This window comes from Sinocyclocheilus grahami, unplaced genomic scaffold (genome assembly GCF_001515645.1).
Source record: "Sinocyclocheilus grahami isolate Dianchi unplaced genomic scaffold, SAMN03320097.WGS_v1.1 scaffold47.1, whole genome shotgun sequence".
NCBI lineage: Eukaryota > Metazoa > Chordata > Actinopteri > Cypriniformes > Cyprinidae > Sinocyclocheilus > Sinocyclocheilus grahami.
In genome coordinates this window covers 889,964-909,401 of record NW_015505226.1, presented here as the reverse complement: position 1 = coordinate 909,401, position 19,438 = coordinate 889,964, and the positions used below count along the sequence as shown (strand labels likewise).

The following is a 19,438-nucleotide window of genomic DNA, read 5'->3' as shown; positions in this document are numbered from 1 at the left end:
CCTTTTTTTGGGGGGGGGGGGGGGCGTCACTCTCTGAATTTGTTCACAGAGCTTTTCAGAAACTGGGATACACAAAATATTGGTAAATTGTTGGTTATTGGTCAATATTTTTTTATTTATTTAATTTACTGGTCAGATTAGATGTATATCAGTTGATATGGACATTTATTGGATACTGGATAAGCTTTTGGAAAAGTCTTTGCTTTTTAAGCACACTTACAATGCCTTAAAATGCTGTCTATCATGCTGCTTTGGAAAAGAGTTTGTGACTCTTCATTTAATTCAGCTGTTCTGACCTGGTCTCTCAGCATGTCTAGAGTTTCTCTCTGTTTTCTTCGTTGGTCCTCATCCTGGGCAAAAGTAAAATATCCAACGCCCAGCTCTCTGGCCTCTGAAACAGACAAAAAAAATGCATGAGAGACATTATGAAGATGTAATTCAACACTCTCATAGAAGTACTAATTAGAGACATTTTCTACACAAAAGACAGGTTTAAGAGATCAATTCTCTCAATCACCTTGCTCTCTAATATTTTCAAAGTGAATGGGTCCAACAGGTTTCTTCATCTGCTCCTCTTCCTCTCTCTCCCACTGCTCTCTCTGCATTTCTCTCCTCATGTCCTCAGATAACAGTGTCCTGTCAACACCAGTCACCCTGCACACAATAAAATATACATAGATTGAGCAAGGACAATACCAATTAGTTACATAAAATAAAAAAATAAAGGTAAGTATAATAAATGTACCTATTGTTCTGGAGTTCTTGGTCCATTTTCTGAAAATCTGGTAGGTCTTTCCTCAGACATCTTCGAGAGCGTCCTAATGCATCCACATAGTCCACCCTGCAAAACAGAGAGCAAGAAACCCACAGCTGAGTTCAAATCATACTGCCTCTTCACCAGGTTTAAAACACATTTATAAACACATGGTACCATTCTTCATTTGCATTCTGTGGGGGTGGAACAGGGATGTTCACATCAGAGTCCTCTCCATCTCGGTCCCCTGCTACATTTGCAGTGCGTGTCTGTGGTTCATTTCTCTGGTTGATGATCTTCTGAGTGAAGTCCACCAGAAAAAGACTTTCAGTCTCTTCATCTAAAGATAAAAATAAATGTAGTATACTTCAATATCTGTTCATTTTTTGTTACACTAAAAACACCCAAAGCAGAATAAAAATGTATCCAAGAAGTGAAATATTTTAATCTGGCAATGTCAGCAAGCATATACCTGGGAAATCTCCTTTTGTCATCTGTTCATAAAGACGTGACTTTTCCTCCAATTTTTGCCTGCATAAGAAAAAATGCATCAGGAAAATATTATTATGATTATATTTCACAGATTGAAGGTGCTTTAAAGTATGCTTAGATGTATCTGAATCGTGTCTTCTATTTTAACATTATTATATTGTTCGGTGTATATTAAATATATTCCAAATAATGCTTTACTAAAATATTACATATTTGTCAATGTATCACTATATTATTATATTATAAAGTCAATACAATATATCAGCACTTGAAACAGTAGGGTGTGTAGTCTCTCATTACTATATCATATATTAATAAAAAACATAAAGTGGCCAAAAAGTATTTAGATGCACATAAAAAGTGAAATGTATTTATTTATTTATTAAATAATATACCCTCATTAATAGGAGTTATTTTTCTAATAAGTGAATGTCAGTCTACAGCACATAAAACAACTCATGAAATATTACTAAAGACAACAGTTTGTTATAAAAAAAACATGCATCATATACAATCCTCAAAAAGTATTTGGACACTTAAGCCATGTTTATATATGAAATTTGCTGTATTAAATTATCAAAACTGACAGTGTCAAACATGCTAGAACTTTTCACAGAATATACATTTTTGGGATCACTGCAGTAGATTTATATTTAAGTTATCTTGGATTATATACCAACATTCATACATTTTACTTTTTGGTCCAATACATGTCCAGTGAACAATACAAAAGAAAACGAATTGACGAAGAGGATATAAAGAATCAGGATCATGTAGTACCCGATGAAAGTTCATTCACCTGGATTTATCGAGTGTGTTTTCTTCCTCTGCAGTTTGATGAACGTCCCTCTGTGCTCGTACATTGACTCCTTCATTCTGTTTGCTCCAGATATTGGGCTTCTGTGAGCACATACACACACAACAGGCGTATTTATATAATAATTCAATGATCATATCTAGCTGTCATCAACTGTCCGTGCCTTACTTTTATTTTTATCTTAGGCTTCTGTGCGGCTCCTACATCTTGGCCAAGTCGGTCGTGGTTAAATTGTTCCTGTTTCCTATATAATTCCGCTTTCAAATCAACCAGCTGCAATGTCAATGAAGTAGATGTTAGTCAAGAGATTTAAAAAGACCAGGCTATCATTCCCAGTTTCAAAACAGGCACACAATGCAAGTTTGCTGTCAGCTGTCATGCTAAGCTAACTATAACACACAAACAAAACTAAAATGCTCCTTCTAAGCCTCTTGTTTAAAAGAGCACTTTAAGCACTCTAATATACTCACCGATGACGCTGTAATATTGTATGGTTTCTTCTTTTTATCCATATTAACTCTAGCTGTTCAGGTAATCCAGACTAACACTGGCAAGACTAACCTGAAAGGGAGAAATGTAGTCTGCCATCTACTGTCTCGGAGTCGGAGGTCACTAGGGATGGGCGATACCTCTTATTTTATTTTCGATCCGATACCGATATTTTCAAGCCCGATATCGATATCAGTTTAGTTTAGAAGATCGGTTTCGGTATCGATACCGATACCGATCCTTCTAAACTAAACTGATCTTTTAAATTATTGAAAGAATATATAATCAGTAATTATACTCACTTAATATTAGCTTTTAAAGCCATGTTTTTTTTAACATATGCCTTTTTTGTTTACACTTTTAGAAATAAAATATATTATAATTGTATATTTTAGCCCTTTAATTGGGCAGTAACCTCAAAGGTGCAACTATACCCCTAAAAGTGAGCATATTAGTACCATACTTAAGTATGCATGCTTTAAGGGTAGATAAGTTACAAAGGTGCACCTTTGAGGGTACCTCATGAAAAATAAAGATGGGGTTACATAAGTACTAAAATGTAGTATTATTATTATTATCATGGTGGATTTGTGGTTACTGCAGTTTTACTACAAATACTGTGGTAAATTGTGGTTAGTGTAATAAAACCATGGTTAATTTTTGTAAAAGGCTGCCAGGCTGTTGTACCCCTAAAGGTGAAACTTTAACATATTTTTTTCTGACAGATTTATTAACAGCAATTACAGAACATAACACAATCCATTTGAACTTTTAACAACAAGTTTAAATAAACGTACTTGCACAAACTAGCCAATTTAAAATAAATATTACATGTACACAAAAGTTTGGGGTCAGTAAGATTTTGTATTTTTATTTTTAAATCTCATGTTTTTTTAGAAAAAAAACAGTGAAAGCAGCAATATTGAGAACTATAACAATTAAAAATAACTATTTTCTATTTTAATATATTTTAAAATGTAATTTAAAATGTATCTGTAATCAAAGCTGAATCTTCAGCATCATTACTCCAGTCTTCAGTGTCACATGATCCTTCAGAAATAATTCTAATATGTGCTGCTCAAGAAACATTTATTATTATTGCTGCTGCTGCTTCATATTTGTGTGGAAACCGTGATGCATTTTTCAGAATTAATGTTATATATAGTAACAATGTAATGTAATAATGTGGCAATGCTTCTGATGCTTTTGGGAAACGCAGCCCTATTTGAACAAGCACTCTGAGCGAACGCTGTCTGTGATTGATTGGTTCTGTCTTTCAGCATTTGCGTGTGTTCCGATAATGGTTCTGGAGAAATGGTTCTATCCAACACAATTATTCGCTAATAAAGCGCAGACCACTATTAATTTATGTGAACACAGGTAGTTTTAGACAATAAACTGAGTTTATTTAATTAATATGGAGTATTGGCCAGCTAACTGATGGCATACACAATTGTTATTTTCTCTGCCAACTAAACCCAAGTCACAGAACCGTTGTGTACCTGACTGACTCGCAGTAGGCGCATAGAGTGGTGTATCATTCCTAAATGAATCAGTTTTTGAAAAACCCATTATTATAGACAACAATTCAATTACCAATTATTATAGACAGCCGCTTGATTTTATTCCTAAATGAATGAATTAAGCATTTTGAACCAATTGATTGAATAAAAGGATCCTTTATTAACACAATGACTTACAGCCACCTAGTGGCGATATTACTTTCATAATTCAAGTATTATTTAATTTTATTCATATTTCTATTAAAAATGTTGTATAAAACATTAATCTAATTTCATTATACATTTGTAAATGCACATACAGCCATCTTATCAGCATTAAACTGTAAATACATTTAAAAGCATCTTCAGACCCAGGTTCTATATCATTGAATACTGATTTGGTATGGATACTGAATTGGTAACAGCCTATTGTCGTATTATTCTAATTTATTTAATGTAAGAATTTAACATTAAAAATGACATAAAAACGGTAAAAGGTAAAAAAATTAAATTAAATAATTAAATAAATAAAAAACTGAAAATCAGTTGCCCCTTATGTGAAAGTTAATTTCTGATACTGCTGACACTGGCTTATTGTTCGAAGTGTTATTTCAGGGTTTGGATATGTTCTTATAACTCAAACGAGTTCACCTTCAAATCATGACGTCAAATTCACATTTCACTAAAGTCAATCACTGAAACAAGCACTGTGAGGAACAAATAGTCCCATGCCAGTGGGATAATAACAGATGATTTCCTACATTTGTATAAAGTGCTCTATGAATAAAACTCAAAATAGAAAAATAATAGATGTGCTGTGAAGGTAAATTACACAAAGTCATTTATTTTCATATCTGTAATATTATTTAAGTTCCTCCTTTGTCTAAACTGCAGCGTATTGTCTAAAACAAAAGTTATGACTGTATGTTCACATAAATTGATAGTGGTCAATACATTCTCCCCGTGCTGCAGTGCGTCGCAGCTTTTCCACACATATTTTAATGGGTGGATAACTATAATAAAACAGGCATGCCTAGGGCCAAAAGGCTCTGCTTCAGTATGGTTTGTGTCAAGCCATTCATTAATCTGGCTGTTTGATGAAGAGATAAAATGTAGTAGAAATAAACATGTTAAGAATCAATAGAAGCGGAGGACTATTATTAAGGTTTTTTTAGGACTATTATTATGTTGTAATGTTTGGTTGACCAATTAGCAGAGAGGGGCGTTTCATTCCCGCCCACATGTAGAGATCGAATATTCAAGTTGTTTATTCGTTTTCTATCCCTGAATGTAAAAACAAAAAATTAAGCCGGATTCTTGATTTTTCGTTTTGTTTGAATAATTGAAAAACGAAATATGTGCCGTTTTTCATTTTTCAGATTTCAATATTAAAACAAAAATGGATTGGACGGAAGATACCCTGATTCTAGAGGTCACACTACAATATTATTTTGAAATACTGTGGTACTTTTTTTGCTAGTGAAACATGAAAACTGCAATTTTAACGTCAGGTTGCTTCAAACTGACTCCAAAACATGTTACCAATGTCCAAAAATATGACATTACGCTGGTATCATGTCTTAAAAAACCATGGTAAGATTGGACGGAAGATACCCTGATTCTAGAGGTCACACTACAATATTATTTTGAAATACTGTGGTACTTTTTTTGCTAGTGAAACATGAAAACTGCAATTTTAACGTCAGGTTGCTTCAAACTGACTCCAAAACATGTTACCAATGTCCAAAAATATGACATTACGCTGGTATCATGTCTTAAAAAACCATGGTAATACTGTGGTACATTTTTTGTTAGTGAAAAATATGAAAACCAAAAGTTTATGCTTCAAACTAACGAGCTCTTAACATGTAACTCTATAAAATGGTACTTTGTTACATTATTATTATTGAAAATGAATCAAATGCAAACCAGAACCATAAAAGTAAGTGTCAAATAAGTTTTGCACAAGGATAGGATAATGTTGAACATGCTGCCAACCACGTACAAAGGTGAGTCCACTTAAAAGTGCGTGTCCACACCAAGTAGGCCCCATGTATTCCTGTTACAGAGGAATTACCAGGTCAGTCAAATAAACCTGCCATGGCAATAGTTCAGTGGTCTAGTAACACTACTAGATATTGACTCAACAGTGAACCACCATATGACTTTGTTATCATCATATTCACATCACCATAAGGAAAATCACTTTGTCACTCACATAGGCCTACAGTAATAAGGGAGTTTTAGTTATGTTTGTATTCAGTTACAGTTGTAGACTTTAATCCTAATTGTTAACCAAAGGCTATTATAAAAGTGAGAAGCAGATGTGCAGACCTACAGAAGCAGTTTGATCATTACAGAAGGTGGGGTTGACTTTTATTTTTTTACTATTTCTATGCACTCGGCGTATAGCAGATTAAATACTTTTAAAGTGCAGCCATTAAGAGTGTTATCATAAAACAGGTGACTTCCCAGGATGCCGCAGCGTTGTTGTGCCAGCCACATGTTTCTGCTCTTATGTGCTCTTTCCTTGTGTGTCGAGTCTGTAAGAGGCGGCACCAGCTTCCTCAGTCCTGCTCAGAAACCACAGGTGAGCGTATGTCTGGTGGATGTGTTTGAGATATTTTGGAAATGAATGCATTTTAAGATGTAAATTAAAAAAATTATAATAAAGCATGTCAATTTTACATAAATTAATGCTAGAAGTTTGGCATCAAATATGTGTCCAATTTTAAGGGTCGAAGGCCACCACGGGTGGGCAGAAGAGATGCTGCAGAGCCAGAGATCCCAGTGATTAAAGAGAATGATCAGTTTATGGTAATAACTCAGTGCAAGTGCACATTTAAATAGGATTTCAATGAGTTACTACTTCAGTCATACTTTGTTCTCACCATTTATTTAGGCGAGTACTCCATTCGAACTGTCTCTGAGTGAAGCAGAGTATGAGAAATACGGTCCTGTGCTGCAGAAGATTCTGGTGAATCTTCTTAGTGATTTCCCACTTGGTGAGTTAAACTCTTATTTTAAGAACAGATCCATACCAGTAACTATGAAAATCAAATGGCAAATGCAATAAAGCATCTATGTGTTTTATTACAAACAAAATTCACTATGGAAATTGGTTCTATTTCCCAGAAAGTGTCTCAAATTCTTAAAGAACCTTAAAACTAAAAGTGCTTTCTGGCAGATAATTCCTCAAGATACTGTTTGCCGTTGTCTTCGAATAATTTTAGTGTTCTACAAAATTACTAATATAGTAAATGTGTGTTCTTTTTTCAGAATTCTGACTAGAGCTACCAGTTCTACAAGATTCAACTCCTTAAAAACCAATAAAAATGTTTGTAAATTAAAATTACGTAATCATTTTCCAACACCTTGATTTGACAAAATAAAGGATGACAAAATAATTTTCTGCCTCTGGTTTCTCTTTTCCTTGCTCAATCACATCCGTTTCACATTCAATGAGGTCTCAAATGGAAAAGCAGCCTAGTCTTTCTTAAAAAATGAATTTCATAAACCCACTCATGTTGCATATACAAGATCATTTATTCAATCTTCCCATTTAGACAAAAGTTACATTTATATAAAACCAACAACTTGGTAAAAGCTATTTGTTGTGGTTTTTCACAATCTGTTTCACACTGTCTTTTAGCATAAACTTTCATGTCATGGTGTAAGGAAAAATGACTTATTCTAATACAAGGGAAGACACAAGCTGGCATCTTATGTCACTTATGTCTCAAAAGCACACATAACTTGTAAGAATGTATGCAGACACATGACAAAAGAATCCTGAGAACAAAGAACCATTTTAAAACAATACTGAAGATATATTAAAATGAATCATTACTAATGTTTTTAACAGATGTGAAATTACCTACAACACTTACAAAACTTAAGTATCAATGCTCATACACTTAGCACATTGAAATATAAATTTTAACTTTTTTTTGCAGACATTGTTATGTAAACACGAGGAAAGGGTCAAGGAAATCACATTCAAGACCATTTAGTTTGGAAATAAATGCCAAAGATGCAAGACTAAGCTGATAGCAGCTGGACTAAGATTGCAAGGACTTCAGTTGCTATAGTAACATGGAGTTTCTAATCACAGACCGTATATGTGTCTAGTGTTCTGCCGGACTGTTTGCAGTACTGTGGTTAGGCTCTCTCCCTTCAGCAGACTAATCTCATGCAGTGTGTGTATGCCCATGCCAGGGTGAGCAAACCTGCATGTGGACTTAGGCACCTGTAGAGAGAGGAAGAGCGGTGTGTACATGTATATTAAAGAATGACAAATTAAGTAAGGCATGCAATGTATGCAAGCGGAATCCAAAAATGTGCGCTAAGATACTGATACCTGTCTGGGTACGAAATATGGTGCATCTGTCTCCAGTAAGATTCTGTCGAGTGATATTTTCCTCACGGCGTCTCGAGCCTCCACAGCGTGATGGTACGTCACAAGTCCAGTGAAACCCACACACAGGTTAGAGAATTCACTTAGGAATGGCTCAATCACAGAGTAGCTGTTGGTAAAACAGTGTCTAACATACAATGACACACGTTAGAAGACTATGAAAATAAATACATTATATAAAATCAATAGGTTTATTATATATATATATAAATAACAGTTTTTGCTGCTGACACTACCATCCAAAAGTTTGGGGTAAGTAGAATTTAATAAAGTAAAAAGAAATTCATGCTTTTATTCAGCAAAAGTGACAGACACTTTTAATTTTACAAAAAAAAAAAATATTTCAAATAAATGCTGTTATTTTGAACGTTTATTCAAAGAATCCTGACCAAAATAAATCACTATTAAAAAAATAATGTTTTTCAACATTTATACTAGTAGAAACCATTATTAATAATTAAGCACCAAATCAACTTATTACAATGATTTCTGAAGTATCATCTGACACTGAAAATTGAGTAATGGCTGCTGATAGCTTTGCCATCACAGGAATAAATTACATTTAGAAAAAGAAAACGGTTCATGGTCCGAGTGTTTGTTTTATGAGAACTGACCTGTGTATTTTGTAATCTCGGGGGACACATTTCTTCATAATTTTCAGAACATCGTCATCAGCGTCACGGCAATGTATGACAAGAGGCTTCCCGAGAGAGACAGCCAACTGCAACTGCCGTTCAAACACCTTGACACACAAAGACAGAAATGTTTAAAAAAAATAATAGATTCTAGCATAATATAAAAACAGTTGGAAGTAATCATCCTGTTTGCCATACCTCTTTCTGCTTCCTTGAGTCTGTGGAATTCTTATACGAGTAATCCAAACCAATCTCTCCGAATGCAATGGTCTTAGGGTGACGCATAGCACCCATGATGCTTTGCTCATAAGCATGGTTATACTCCTTGGCAAAATGCGGGTGGCAACCAAAGGCTCCCCACACTTTCTCCTCTCCCAGTAGCCCTTCCCAGATGGCCTCTCTCTCAGTGATTCGTGGGTTGCAGAAATCTGCGATACAGCCCCTAAACTCCATTGGGAAACTACTTGCATACTTGCTCCGAAACTTTTGGAAACTTCCCCGGAAACCCAACTTCCCATAGAGCATGTCAAGGTGACAGTGCGTGTCAATAAATCCTGCAGAATCTGCTTTTGAGTAGTTCAAATCTGACAGCCAAAGAGGCTCCGAGCCAACAGACATCCTGCGAGTGGCACCGTCCGCAGCAAGGAGCATCTGTGAGGATGCGTAAATATTTGATTCTGAAGTCCTGCGTGTAGTAAGAGGAGAGTAATCCCAGTTACCAGATGTAGATGGAACGGAGGCAAAGGTTCTGAGCCCGGGGAAAGCATCGACCAGTGTAGAAGTGCTGATGATAGACCGTTGTAATTTGAGAGACCGCCTAACTGTCTTACAATGTGAGTAGTTCTTAGGTGGATCGAGGTCAGAGGCTGTGTTCTGAGGCGGAAGCTCTGACAAGAGCTCCATATCCCTGGCTGGGATTGTTGGGGAAGTGTCACAACCTTGTGGCTCCAGTTTCCACAGGGCTTGTGGGAATATTGAAGGCTTTAAAGCTGGTGATGAAGAGTAAGGCTTGCATTTCAAAGGTGGAGGAGTGTCACTGAAGTCCACAAGCTTACAATCCCTTTTAAGCCCAGTTGTTTGTCGCCGCTTCGGTTCCAAAGACTCATCCTGTGAGAAAACTTCAACCTGCTCGGAGTCCTCAACATCTGACCAATCTGGCGATTCTGGACGCTTTAGGATCACACTCTGTGCACAGAGACAAAGTCAGTATCAATTCTCTTAAAAGACATTTATAATAGTGCATGCTTATATATATATATATATATATATAAATAAATATATAACAGTTCAAGTTTTTCGATAGTATGATTTTTTGATGTTTTGAAAGTCTCTTAAGCTCACCATGGCTGCATGTATCCGATTATAAATATAGTAAAAACAGTATTGCATGCATATTGTGAAATATTGAAAATACTGAAATTGATATAATGGTTTTAATATAGTTTACAATGTAATTTATTCCTGTGATGACAAAGCTGAATTTCAAGTGTGCTTAAGAAACATTTCTTATTATTATCAATGTTGAAAACATTGAATTGAAAAATATATTTTTTCCCCAAATTGTCTGTCAATTTAACACATTCTTGCTGAACAAACATTTAATTTATTTTAAAAAGTAATAAAAATGATAAATAAATAAAATCAAAAATTGTATCCATTACCATGGTGTCCAGCTTTATTTCGGTCCCATCATCTTCTGCGTCTATGAACTCCAGAGGGGGAGGCCCATCATCTGTATTCGTGATCAGTAGTTCATTCTTCTCACTGAATGAGCAGCAGTCAAGCTCAGAGGTACTTTCCTCCTCAATTGCCTTTATAAGCTTGTCTGGGGTTTTCTTTGCAGATAGACTTTTAGGCCCACCAATTGATGACTTTTTGTTTGCATCCCCCATTGCATCATTCAGTGCTTTAAGGAGAATTACTTTCTGCCCTTCAGGACTCCTGCGTTTCTTTCCAACAGAAGGAGGTGAAGGTCCAACAGAGGATTGCTGTCCTGAAACAGTGTCCTATATGTCACACACAAAACACAAATCCAGTCAAATATATGCAATTTTTAAATACAGATATTTCTACAATTAAAATACACAAACATATAATTCTTATTGTTACTTACCTCACCAGGACTCTTTTTTCTTGACAGTGCTCCGTGGCGTCCAGTCAGTTTTAACCGTGTTTTGGGTGTACTGCTTGGAGTGCTGAGACACATGTTCTCCATGTCGCCCAGTCCAGCTGACCCAGTAGATGTGTTGAGTCCAGGAGAGCTAACCTCACTCATACCTCCATCCTGACCACTTCCATCCCAGCATGTTGGCTGTGCCACACCCACACTGTTCTTCATGAGCTTTCTTGGGGATTCCACATTCAGCCATGTAAACTTCACCTTTTCCCTTTTGTGGTTCATCGTACTAGGACCTTGAGAAAGAAAGGAAATGTATACATAAAAATACATAATCAAAAATGAGAAACACAAACAGGTGCAGCCGTTTCTAAACTCTATCCGAGAAGGATTCACTTGCAGGTTCTTTGAGAAAACTGAAAACAAGGCAAAACTCACGGTGGAGATGGACTTACAAAGAACTCTGACGCTCACTTAAGTTAAATAGGGATTAATATTCATTCAATATTTACGTGTTTAAAAACTCCGTAGTCGGCAGATGAGCATTTCCTGTAGGTTAGTTAAAATTTAGAAACACATCGACGTCTCCTTTATACTTATTTTTATACATGAATAAATAAAAGGCATAAACCTGCATTCGATGTAAAACACGTTAGCATTTTCATTTAAAGAGCTATTGGTTAATTACAGACGCTAATAATTAGCAAAACCTCATGTCTGGCCTAAACCTGTGACCCCACGCGTCAGAGCACATAATCACAAGAACGGAAAACAGTCTGAAAGTGAGTAATAGTGTTGATTAAACCCGTTTTAGTTTAAGCAACGGCAAAGCTAATATTACAAACCGTAACACCTGCACGGATGAAGAACGTTCAGGTGGATCACGTGCGTATGTAATTAGCGATGAGTTCACTCCTGTCAACACTCAACTGGACCCAGACGGCGTTGCACGATGGTGAACGCTGTTTGAGAAAGTACTGAGTATGGAGTGTGCACCTGTTTTTATACAGTCTATGGTGTGCACATATCTAGCACGTATTTAAGGGGATAAGAAAATAAACATTTCATTTGACTTACAATTGCATTATCGTTTATCTTTTTTTTTTGCGGTTGTATATATCTCGTTATGTCTCCCCCCCCCCCACTTAAAGTCAATTCGTGCATAGAAGACTTACAAAAAGCTCCCCAGGAAAACAAGTTGACCTTTTGTGACAACATGCCCCATTCAGGCTATTATAGGCTTTTCAGCAAATTGTAGAGTTCAAAAAATGTAAACCACAAAACAAGTCATATAAAAATACAGAAACAGCAAACCATTTTTTTGGCCAACAATATTGTAATGAATAATTTGTTTAAATGTATAACATTTAAAACTCGCCCCAGGCTTAAAGTTATTTTTGAAAAACCTTGTCCCAAGTACACAATTTACCATTTTGGTTCAAATCTAATAGTGTTAAATAATTCACCCTTACCTGAATGTAGGAGCTTCTATTGTGTTAACTTGTTTACCCCACAACTATTACAAAAAATAGGGGTTTAGTTTTTAGTTATTCTAATTATTGTCTTGAAGTAGATGTTTGAAACCAAGCAAAAACCATTGTTAGAGAAAACTACTTATATATACACATACATATATAATTACATAAATACACACATTTGAACTACGTTCAAATGAACTTTCCAAATATGAAGCTGATAAAAAGAGTAAAAGTATACAGAGAACTGTAACCAAAAATATTGCAAGGTCTACCACACAGACAATCACACAAAATCCGCATTTTCTAAAGTTCTTTCTGTGGACTCAGTGCCTGTCACTGAAACCTAAAAATACCTATGTTTAAAGCGTCCATTTGCTTAAGAAATATTCCTCCTGATCTGAGGTTTATCAACACTGTATTTTACAGTGCCAGACTATATTGTCCATTTATGGTGCTGGTGCACAGGTCTGCTCAGTAAATACGCCCTCATTCACACTCATATTTTCATCTGTTTTGCTGTTCTCTGTTCTCCAGTAACTTCTGTTCCACTCGCTGGCTAATGCGTCGTAGATCGGCGTGAATGCTGGGTCTCCGAGCAAGGTCATCTTGTAGGCAGCGGGCGATCTCCAGCCGACAGATATGTTCTCTGCGAACCAACCGCCTCACAACTTGCAGACAGCGATCTCGCAAGGTCAACACTGGTAAACACAAATATAAAGTGGAAAGTCAATTTTAGATTTAAAAAAAAATTCTGATTCTGTTTGCTGATACCATAATTGACCCTTCGCTGGGAGTTTGATTGACATGCAATTTGACCAATCATAATGCCGAATCTGCCATTTTTGTCCGACAAACAAACCAGACAAGAGAGTAGATTAATGACGGTGGACTTGAACTTGAAAAATGGTGTGTATTAACATCTTGCAGCGGTTGAATCAAGATACCTTCTGATATTCATTCATGTTTATTTTGTGTAATAACTAGTAAAGAGGAAGAGATGATTGGTTCACGTGCCACTTAAACTGAGGCACTTCAGCAATCTGTCACGTCACATTAAAGAGCCACGAAACGGTATTCATTGTTTGAATTTCTTAAATAATGACAAAATTTGAAAGCTGAGTCTTTGTTTCATACTTAAAGTAACCTGCTCTTTTTCACTGCGTCAGAACATGATGTCTAGCGTGAAATGCCATGGCTTGTCGAACGTAACAACAGTTATGAAGGGGGTTCCCAGAAAATGTAATATGCAATGCTTAGAAATACAATTATCACAGTGATCTCAATATTAGTGTAAGAATTCAAATGTATAAAATGAATGGTCAATTGGTTATCAGTCTGAATGAAAAATGTATACCAGGGAATGTGATGTTGGAGATTGAGACTTGTCCATTTTCAAGGTGGGGTGGCAAATACATCTCTTTATTACTGACTACCATTGGATCATCAGTTTCTGCATCCCGAAACATCCATGGATGTCCTGACAGAAACAGAAAAACAGAAGCAGAAAGATGTTAAAATAGATCATTGCACTACTTAACCCATATTCAGTTACATAGACTATATATTTCAGATAGTCCTTTTTTGGCATTAATAGGTAAAAAACAAACAAACATGAAACCAAGATGTAAATGGATTCGAATCACTTACAATGGGGTCAGGTGTTAATTTTTAAGTGGTTTCTCCGGAGACTAAAAATCACTTTTGGGAAAACAGCTCAGCTGTGTCCATGTACTCTTTGTTAGTTCATGCTATCAAACCAGAGCATGTGAGCGGAGCGGAGCGAGAGCGGAGCGGGGAGCGGAGTGGTAACACGTGCGCCGGTATCCGGCTAACCAGAGATCGGACCAGCGGCAGCGGTTGCTGCCCCTCCGGAGATTCCTGAGGCATCGTCAAAGACAGGACAAGACCAATTCAAAGATACGAACACTAGCTACGCTGCATACAAATAAATACACAAACTAACGTTAAAGTTCGCTTCTACATCGAACTCATAAGCCACAGCCCAAAGCATCAGGGAATGGAGGGAACAGAGTGTGTCCGTGACTGTCAACATTTGTCTGTACAGCTTGTCGTCGTTTGTTGTGATTGCGTAATCATGTGAGAGCCAGTGAAGACGACAGCGCGGCTCCTAGCGACACCTCCCTCTGGTGGTTTGTTCGGGAATGAAAACATGACGCATGTGCTCGAAATGAAACATTAAATTATTACAATACTGTTTACGTCTCTTTAAAAAAAAGTGGCATATGAAATAGTAGGAATTATGCAAAACAGACGTTTCAAACTGTAGTATTGTGATATGGCAATGTTTGGATTAGTAGACTATATTTCTAAAGTATAAACAAGATTTTTAATTAAAATGTATTTTAAACAAACATTTCAGTATCACATTACAATAAAGTCTCACTAGTCAACATTAGTTTATGCATTAGCTAACAATAAATTGTTAGCTAATGAGCAATAAATTTGTAACAGCATAGTCTTTGCTAACATTAGTTAATAAAAAATACAACTTAGTTCATGTCTGCTCAGGTCCATTAAATAGATAATTTAATTTTAATAATGTATTAGTAAATGCAGAAGTTAACATTAACGAAGATAAATAAATGCTTTAGAAATATTCTTCATTGTTAGTTCATGTTAGCTAATGTTCACAAATTGACAATTCCAAATGGAAATTTCCTTGGAACAGATTAAACTCTCTGTGACATTTCCAAAGCGGTTTATTGATGAGAATTTATCAGTACTGAACAGTATTTAATCTCTTGAACATTACAGATATGCAAGTCAGCATGTATCATGTGTGTGTGGGTTTTCTTATTATTACATCCATGTAACTGACTAGTGAAGAATGAACATGTTTGTGTGCTGATTTTCTGTGTAAAGTGTGTATTTTGCACTCCATTTAATGAACATGTGAATAGAATCTTTATATTTTAGTAAGTTTCTCAATGCAGACTGTAGTTTCTCGGCACACCAATTCTGTTCTGGATACACATTTTTGGCTCTCAACTCAACATATAAATCATGTCATCATTCAAGTAAATGGTATCCAAATAAAACAATTATAAAGAATGAAGCAAAACAGAGAAACTGAGAAACACAAAATACCTTTTGAGAGTTGCACTTGATATTGAGTCTAAATAACATAACAGGTAACTCCCTGATATTTCCTTGATTATTGACCGCTTATCAAACCAAACACTTCGGTGTTCTGAACAGTTTGTTTTGCCTGGTGCAGAACATTTTTGTTGAGCCATTTTGTGCATTGACTGGCATAAAACATGGATAAGGAGTAGCAGGCTGAAAATAGTAACCCTAAACAAGTCAAACGTCTCAGACAGTAATTTTCCAAATGTATTTAGACCATAATACAACAATAATCGTACGAACCCACATAAGTTTCCATTCTTTTTCCGGTGTACGGCTGAATATCTACGTATGGCTGCGGCTCCCCACGGAAGTTGATCCAGACGGGCTTTACAACTCGCGGACTGCGGTTACAGAACACCACGTGCGCCGGTATCCGGCTAACCAGAGATCGGACCAGCGGCAGCGGTTGCTGCCCCTCCGGAGATTCCTGAGGCATCGTCAAAGACAGGACAAGACCAATTCAAAGATACGAACACTAGCTACGCTGCATACAAATAAATACACAAACTAACGTTAAAGTTCGCTTCTACATCGAACTCATAAGCCACGGCCCAAAGCATCAGGGAATGGAGGGAACAGAGTGTGTCCGTGACTGTCAACATTTGTCTGTACAGCTTGTCGTCGTTTGTTGTGATTGCGTAATCATGTGAGAGCCAGTGAAGACGACAGCGCGGCTCCTAGCGACACCTCCCTCTGGTGGTTTGTTCGGGAATGAAAACATGACGCATGTGCTCGAAATGAAACATTAAATTATTACAATACTGTTTACGTCTCTTTAAAAAAAAGTGGCATATGAAATAGTAGGAATTATGCAAAACAGACGTTTCAAACTGTAGTATTGTGATATGGCAATGTTTGGATTAGTAGACTATATTTCTACAGTATAAACAAGATTTTTAATTAAAATGTATTTTAAACAAACATTTCAGTATCACATTACAATAAAGTCTCACTAGTCAACATTAGTTTATGCATTATTTGTAACAGCATAGTCTTTGCTAACATTAGTTAATAAAAAATACAACTTAGTTCATGTCTGCTCAGGTCCATTAAATAGATAATTTAATTTTAATAATGTATTAGTAAATGCAGAAGTTAACATTAACGAAGATTAATAAATGCTTTAGAAATATTCTTCATTGTTAGTTCATGTTAGCTAATGTTAACAAATTGACAATTCCAAATGGAAATTTCCTTGGAACAGATTAAACACGCTGTGACATTTCCAAAGCGGTTTATTGATGAGAATTTATCAGTACTGAACAGTATTTAATCTCTTGAACATTACAGATATGCAAGTCAGCGTGTATCATGTGTGTGTGGGTTTTCTTATTATTACATCCATGTAACTGACTAGTGAAGAATGAACATGTTTGTGTGCTGATTTTCTGTGTAAAGTGTGTATTTTGCACTCCATTTAATGAACATGTGAATAGAATCTTTATATTTTAGTAAGTTTCTCAATGCAGACTGTAGTTTCTCGGCACACCAATTCTGTTCTGGATACACATTTTTGGCTCTCAACTCAACATATAAATCATATCATCATTCAAGTAAATGGTATCCAAATAAAACAATTATAAAGAATGAAGCAAAACAGAGAAACTGAGAAACACAAAATACCTTTTGAGAGTTGCACTTGATATTGAGTCTAAATAACATAACAGGTAACTCCCTGATATTTCCTTGATTATTGACCGCTGACAATTTTAGCCAGGAGTTGTGTGCCAAATGTACCCCACACAAGCACATGGGACACAGCATGATGGGAATTATTTAACTCTTAACTACTTCACTGTTTGTGTGAGCCTAAAAGCATCTGTGTGCCTGTACCCACTGTGTACCTGTGGGATTTGTAGGCAAGGACTCGTCTTTGAGGTTTTCATCCCATTCATGGAGTTGTTTCTTTACTCTGCTCATGAGAGTTTTCTGGCGAGAAACACATACACAACCATAAGTGCTAAAATGTTTTCACTGATATTATGGAAATGTTGATGGTTGTACATTTTCAAAAACATGTCAGAAGTACTATTCATTTGTAAAGAGGTAAAATTGTGGGGGGAAAAAAATCACCCCTTTAATGCTTTCAATGCAAAATAAACATTTGTAAAATTTATCATGTAAAATGTATAATAACATTTAATACAAGATCAAACTCACAGAGTCATATAAGGCATACACCCAGGGAGGCCACGTGGTCATACTTGCACAATGGATCTTCTTCTGTGAAAGAAGGTAAGAGGAACATTACGTATGAAGAAAAATGTGTTACTTATGATGTATAAGGATAACTTATTTAAAAAGTTAATATGGTTTGCAATGGCAAAACAATGATAAAGCAGAATAACTTGTCTAATTCAATCTAAAGCAGTGATTCTCAAACTTTTTGACACAAGTACCACCACTGTCCAACCCAATATTCAAAGTTATAGTTTTATAACCATGAAATAGTGTTAATGAATACTGTGAGTGTCGATATAGCTACATTAATTAACCACAATTATTTCTGTGATTCCAGAATTTTTAAAAACTGTATGTTCTCAGTATTGTTTTTAAAATAATAGTTTAAAACTGAATTTTTTTTTCAGTTTTAATCTTGAGTGTATGTTTGTTTTAGCATTTTAATTAAGACTGCCATCAAAATAATAACAATAATTCATAATAATAATTAAAAAATAATTAATAGGAGGTCTAATGCTATTTTATGCATGTTGAGTTATTTACTCTGTTAAAGAGTTGGATTCTCATTTTTTACAGTCTATGATTCTCATCTGATTCTCATGCTAAACATTGCCAGAGTTTCAAAAAATATATGAATGTAGAATATAGAGTATTTCTGTGTCAAATATACTCCTTCTGGTTTTGTACAAGTTTTGGAGAGTTTTTTTCGAGCTTGGCTCTTCGTGACGTAATGAAGGGTGGAACTCCTTGTATGGGCATTTCTCCCGGAAGAGTACGTCCGCGCACACACATTGATCAGAGCGAGAGTGAGAGCAAGAGCAGACCATCATCGCACTTCATTTGGCTGCACTGAATGGGACTCGTTCGAGAAGAATGACTCCAAAGAAGTGTGTTTTTGGTTGTAAGGGAAAGATAACCTTGTTCAGCTTTCCAAAGAAGCCAGCGTTAAGTGAACAGTGGATGCAGTTTGTTTTTCCGGGGCAGCAACGGAGTTTTGCAAGTGTGTTTGTTGACGAACGTTTTATAAACAAGGCCCAGTTCGGCGCTGGATTTGCACATCGTTTGATACTGAAAGATGGAGCGGTCCCAGCTATAGAAGATCCCGGTCATGATTCAGAACTGCAGACGGTAAGTGAAACGGCATCAAATGTCTGTGTTTTGTTGGCAATCGGCCAAGTGCTCGTCACTCTTTAGCTCCGCCCACGGCACACCTCCAGGAACTCGGCTGTTTTCGGAGAGAATCGGAAAGCTGTATTTTTCTTTTATAAATATAATAAAACTAAAGACTCTTTGGAGCTATGAACGATGCTTTACTACTCTATAGGTACTCAAGATCAACATGAGATTGGGTGAAACTGTGTGTGTTATGTCCCCTTTAATATTATATTAATAATAATATATTAATAA

General features: G+C 36.0%; 5 protein-coding genes across 9 annotated transcripts in view; 1 reads left to right on the top strand and 4 right to left on the bottom strand.

Annotated features, from left to right (window-relative positions):
* The window catches only part of LOC107582683 (coiled-coil domain-containing protein 174-like), a 4,219-nt gene extending 1,560 nt beyond the window's left edge, over positions 1 to 2,659 (bottom strand). Inside the window, exons 1-8 of the mRNA XM_016268609.1 lie at positions 2,534 to 2,659; positions 2,232 to 2,336; positions 2,046 to 2,146; positions 1,227 to 1,285; positions 932 to 1,094; positions 746 to 841; positions 518 to 654; positions 297 to 391 (exon numbers count right to left, since the gene is read on the bottom strand). Of these exons, the coding sequence (XP_016124095.1) occupies positions 297 to 391; positions 518 to 654; positions 746 to 841; positions 932 to 1,094; positions 1,227 to 1,285; positions 2,046 to 2,146; positions 2,232 to 2,336; positions 2,534 to 2,575 (798 nt within the window). The 5' untranslated portion in view covers positions 2,576 to 2,659. The remainder of the gene's footprint in view (positions 1 to 296; positions 392 to 517; positions 655 to 745; positions 842 to 931; positions 1,095 to 1,226; positions 1,286 to 2,045; positions 2,147 to 2,231; positions 2,337 to 2,533) is intronic.
* A 3,715-nt stretch (positions 2,660 to 6,374) lies between these two features.
* On the top strand, positions 6,375 to 7,452 carry LOC107582823 (ghrelin-like). The gene is made up of 5 exons (XM_016268846.1): positions 6,375 to 6,417; positions 6,518 to 6,644; positions 6,791 to 6,871; positions 6,957 to 7,059; positions 7,334 to 7,452. Exons 2-5 carry the CDS (start codon positions 6,531 to 6,533, stop codon positions 7,339 to 7,341), a joined length of 306 nt encoding a protein of 101 aa, XP_016124332.1. The 5' UTR covers positions 6,375 to 6,417; positions 6,518 to 6,530; the 3' UTR covers positions 7,342 to 7,452.
* A 133-nt stretch (positions 7,453 to 7,585) lies between these two features.
* Positions 7,586 to 12,139, bottom strand: LOC107582679 (putative deoxyribonuclease TATDN2). 3 transcript variants are annotated; one of them, XM_016268601.1, is made up of 8 exons: positions 11,854 to 12,030; positions 11,735 to 11,771; positions 11,220 to 11,518; positions 10,768 to 11,112; positions 9,305 to 10,291; positions 9,086 to 9,213; positions 8,415 to 8,598; positions 7,586 to 8,303 (listed from the first exon to the last, which is right to left on the bottom strand). In XM_016268601.1, exons 3-8 carry the CDS (start codon positions 11,505 to 11,507, stop codon positions 8,163 to 8,165), a joined length of 2,073 nt encoding a protein of 690 aa, XP_016124087.1. In that variant the 5' UTR covers positions 11,508 to 11,518; positions 11,735 to 11,771; positions 11,854 to 12,030; the 3' UTR covers positions 7,586 to 8,162. The 3 variants fall into 3 exon arrangements, with proteins under 3 accessions (XP_016124087.1, XP_016124088.1, XP_016124086.1); XM_016268602.1 differs by lacking the exons at positions 11,735 to 11,771; positions 11,854 to 12,030 and adding an exon at positions 12,068 to 12,139; XM_016268600.1 differs by having other exon boundaries at positions 11,220 to 11,771; positions 11,854 to 12,031.
* A 769-nt stretch (positions 12,140 to 12,908) lies between these two features.
* LOC107582681 (von Hippel-Lindau disease tumor suppressor-like) lies at positions 12,909 to 16,548 on the bottom strand. 2 transcript variants are annotated; one of them, XM_016268606.1, is made up of 4 exons: positions 16,363 to 16,548; positions 16,091 to 16,277; positions 14,055 to 14,177; positions 12,909 to 13,398 (listed from the first exon to the last, which is right to left on the bottom strand). In XM_016268606.1, exons 1-4 carry the CDS (start codon positions 16,450 to 16,452, stop codon positions 13,205 to 13,207), a joined length of 594 nt encoding a protein of 197 aa, XP_016124092.1. In that variant the 5' UTR covers positions 16,453 to 16,548; the 3' UTR covers positions 12,909 to 13,204. The 2 variants fall into 2 exon arrangements, with proteins under 2 accessions (XP_016124092.1, XP_016124093.1); XM_016268607.1 differs by having other exon boundaries at positions 12,914 to 13,398; positions 16,091 to 16,544.
* A 1,109-nt stretch (positions 16,549 to 17,657) lies between these two features.
* The window catches only part of LOC107582680 (protein cereblon-like), a 13,800-nt gene continuing 12,019 nt past the window's right edge, over positions 17,658 to 19,438 (bottom strand). Inside the window, exons 6-7 of one of the 2 annotated variants that reach the window (XM_016268604.1) lie at positions 18,011 to 18,073; positions 17,658 to 17,779 (exon numbers count right to left, since the gene is read on the bottom strand). In XM_016268604.1, the coding sequence (XP_016124090.1) occupies positions 17,660 to 17,779; positions 18,011 to 18,073 (183 nt within the window). In that variant the 3' untranslated portion in view covers positions 17,658 to 17,659. The remainder of the gene's footprint in view (positions 17,780 to 18,010; positions 18,074 to 19,438) is intronic. The other variant, XM_016268605.1, reaches the window with a different exon arrangement.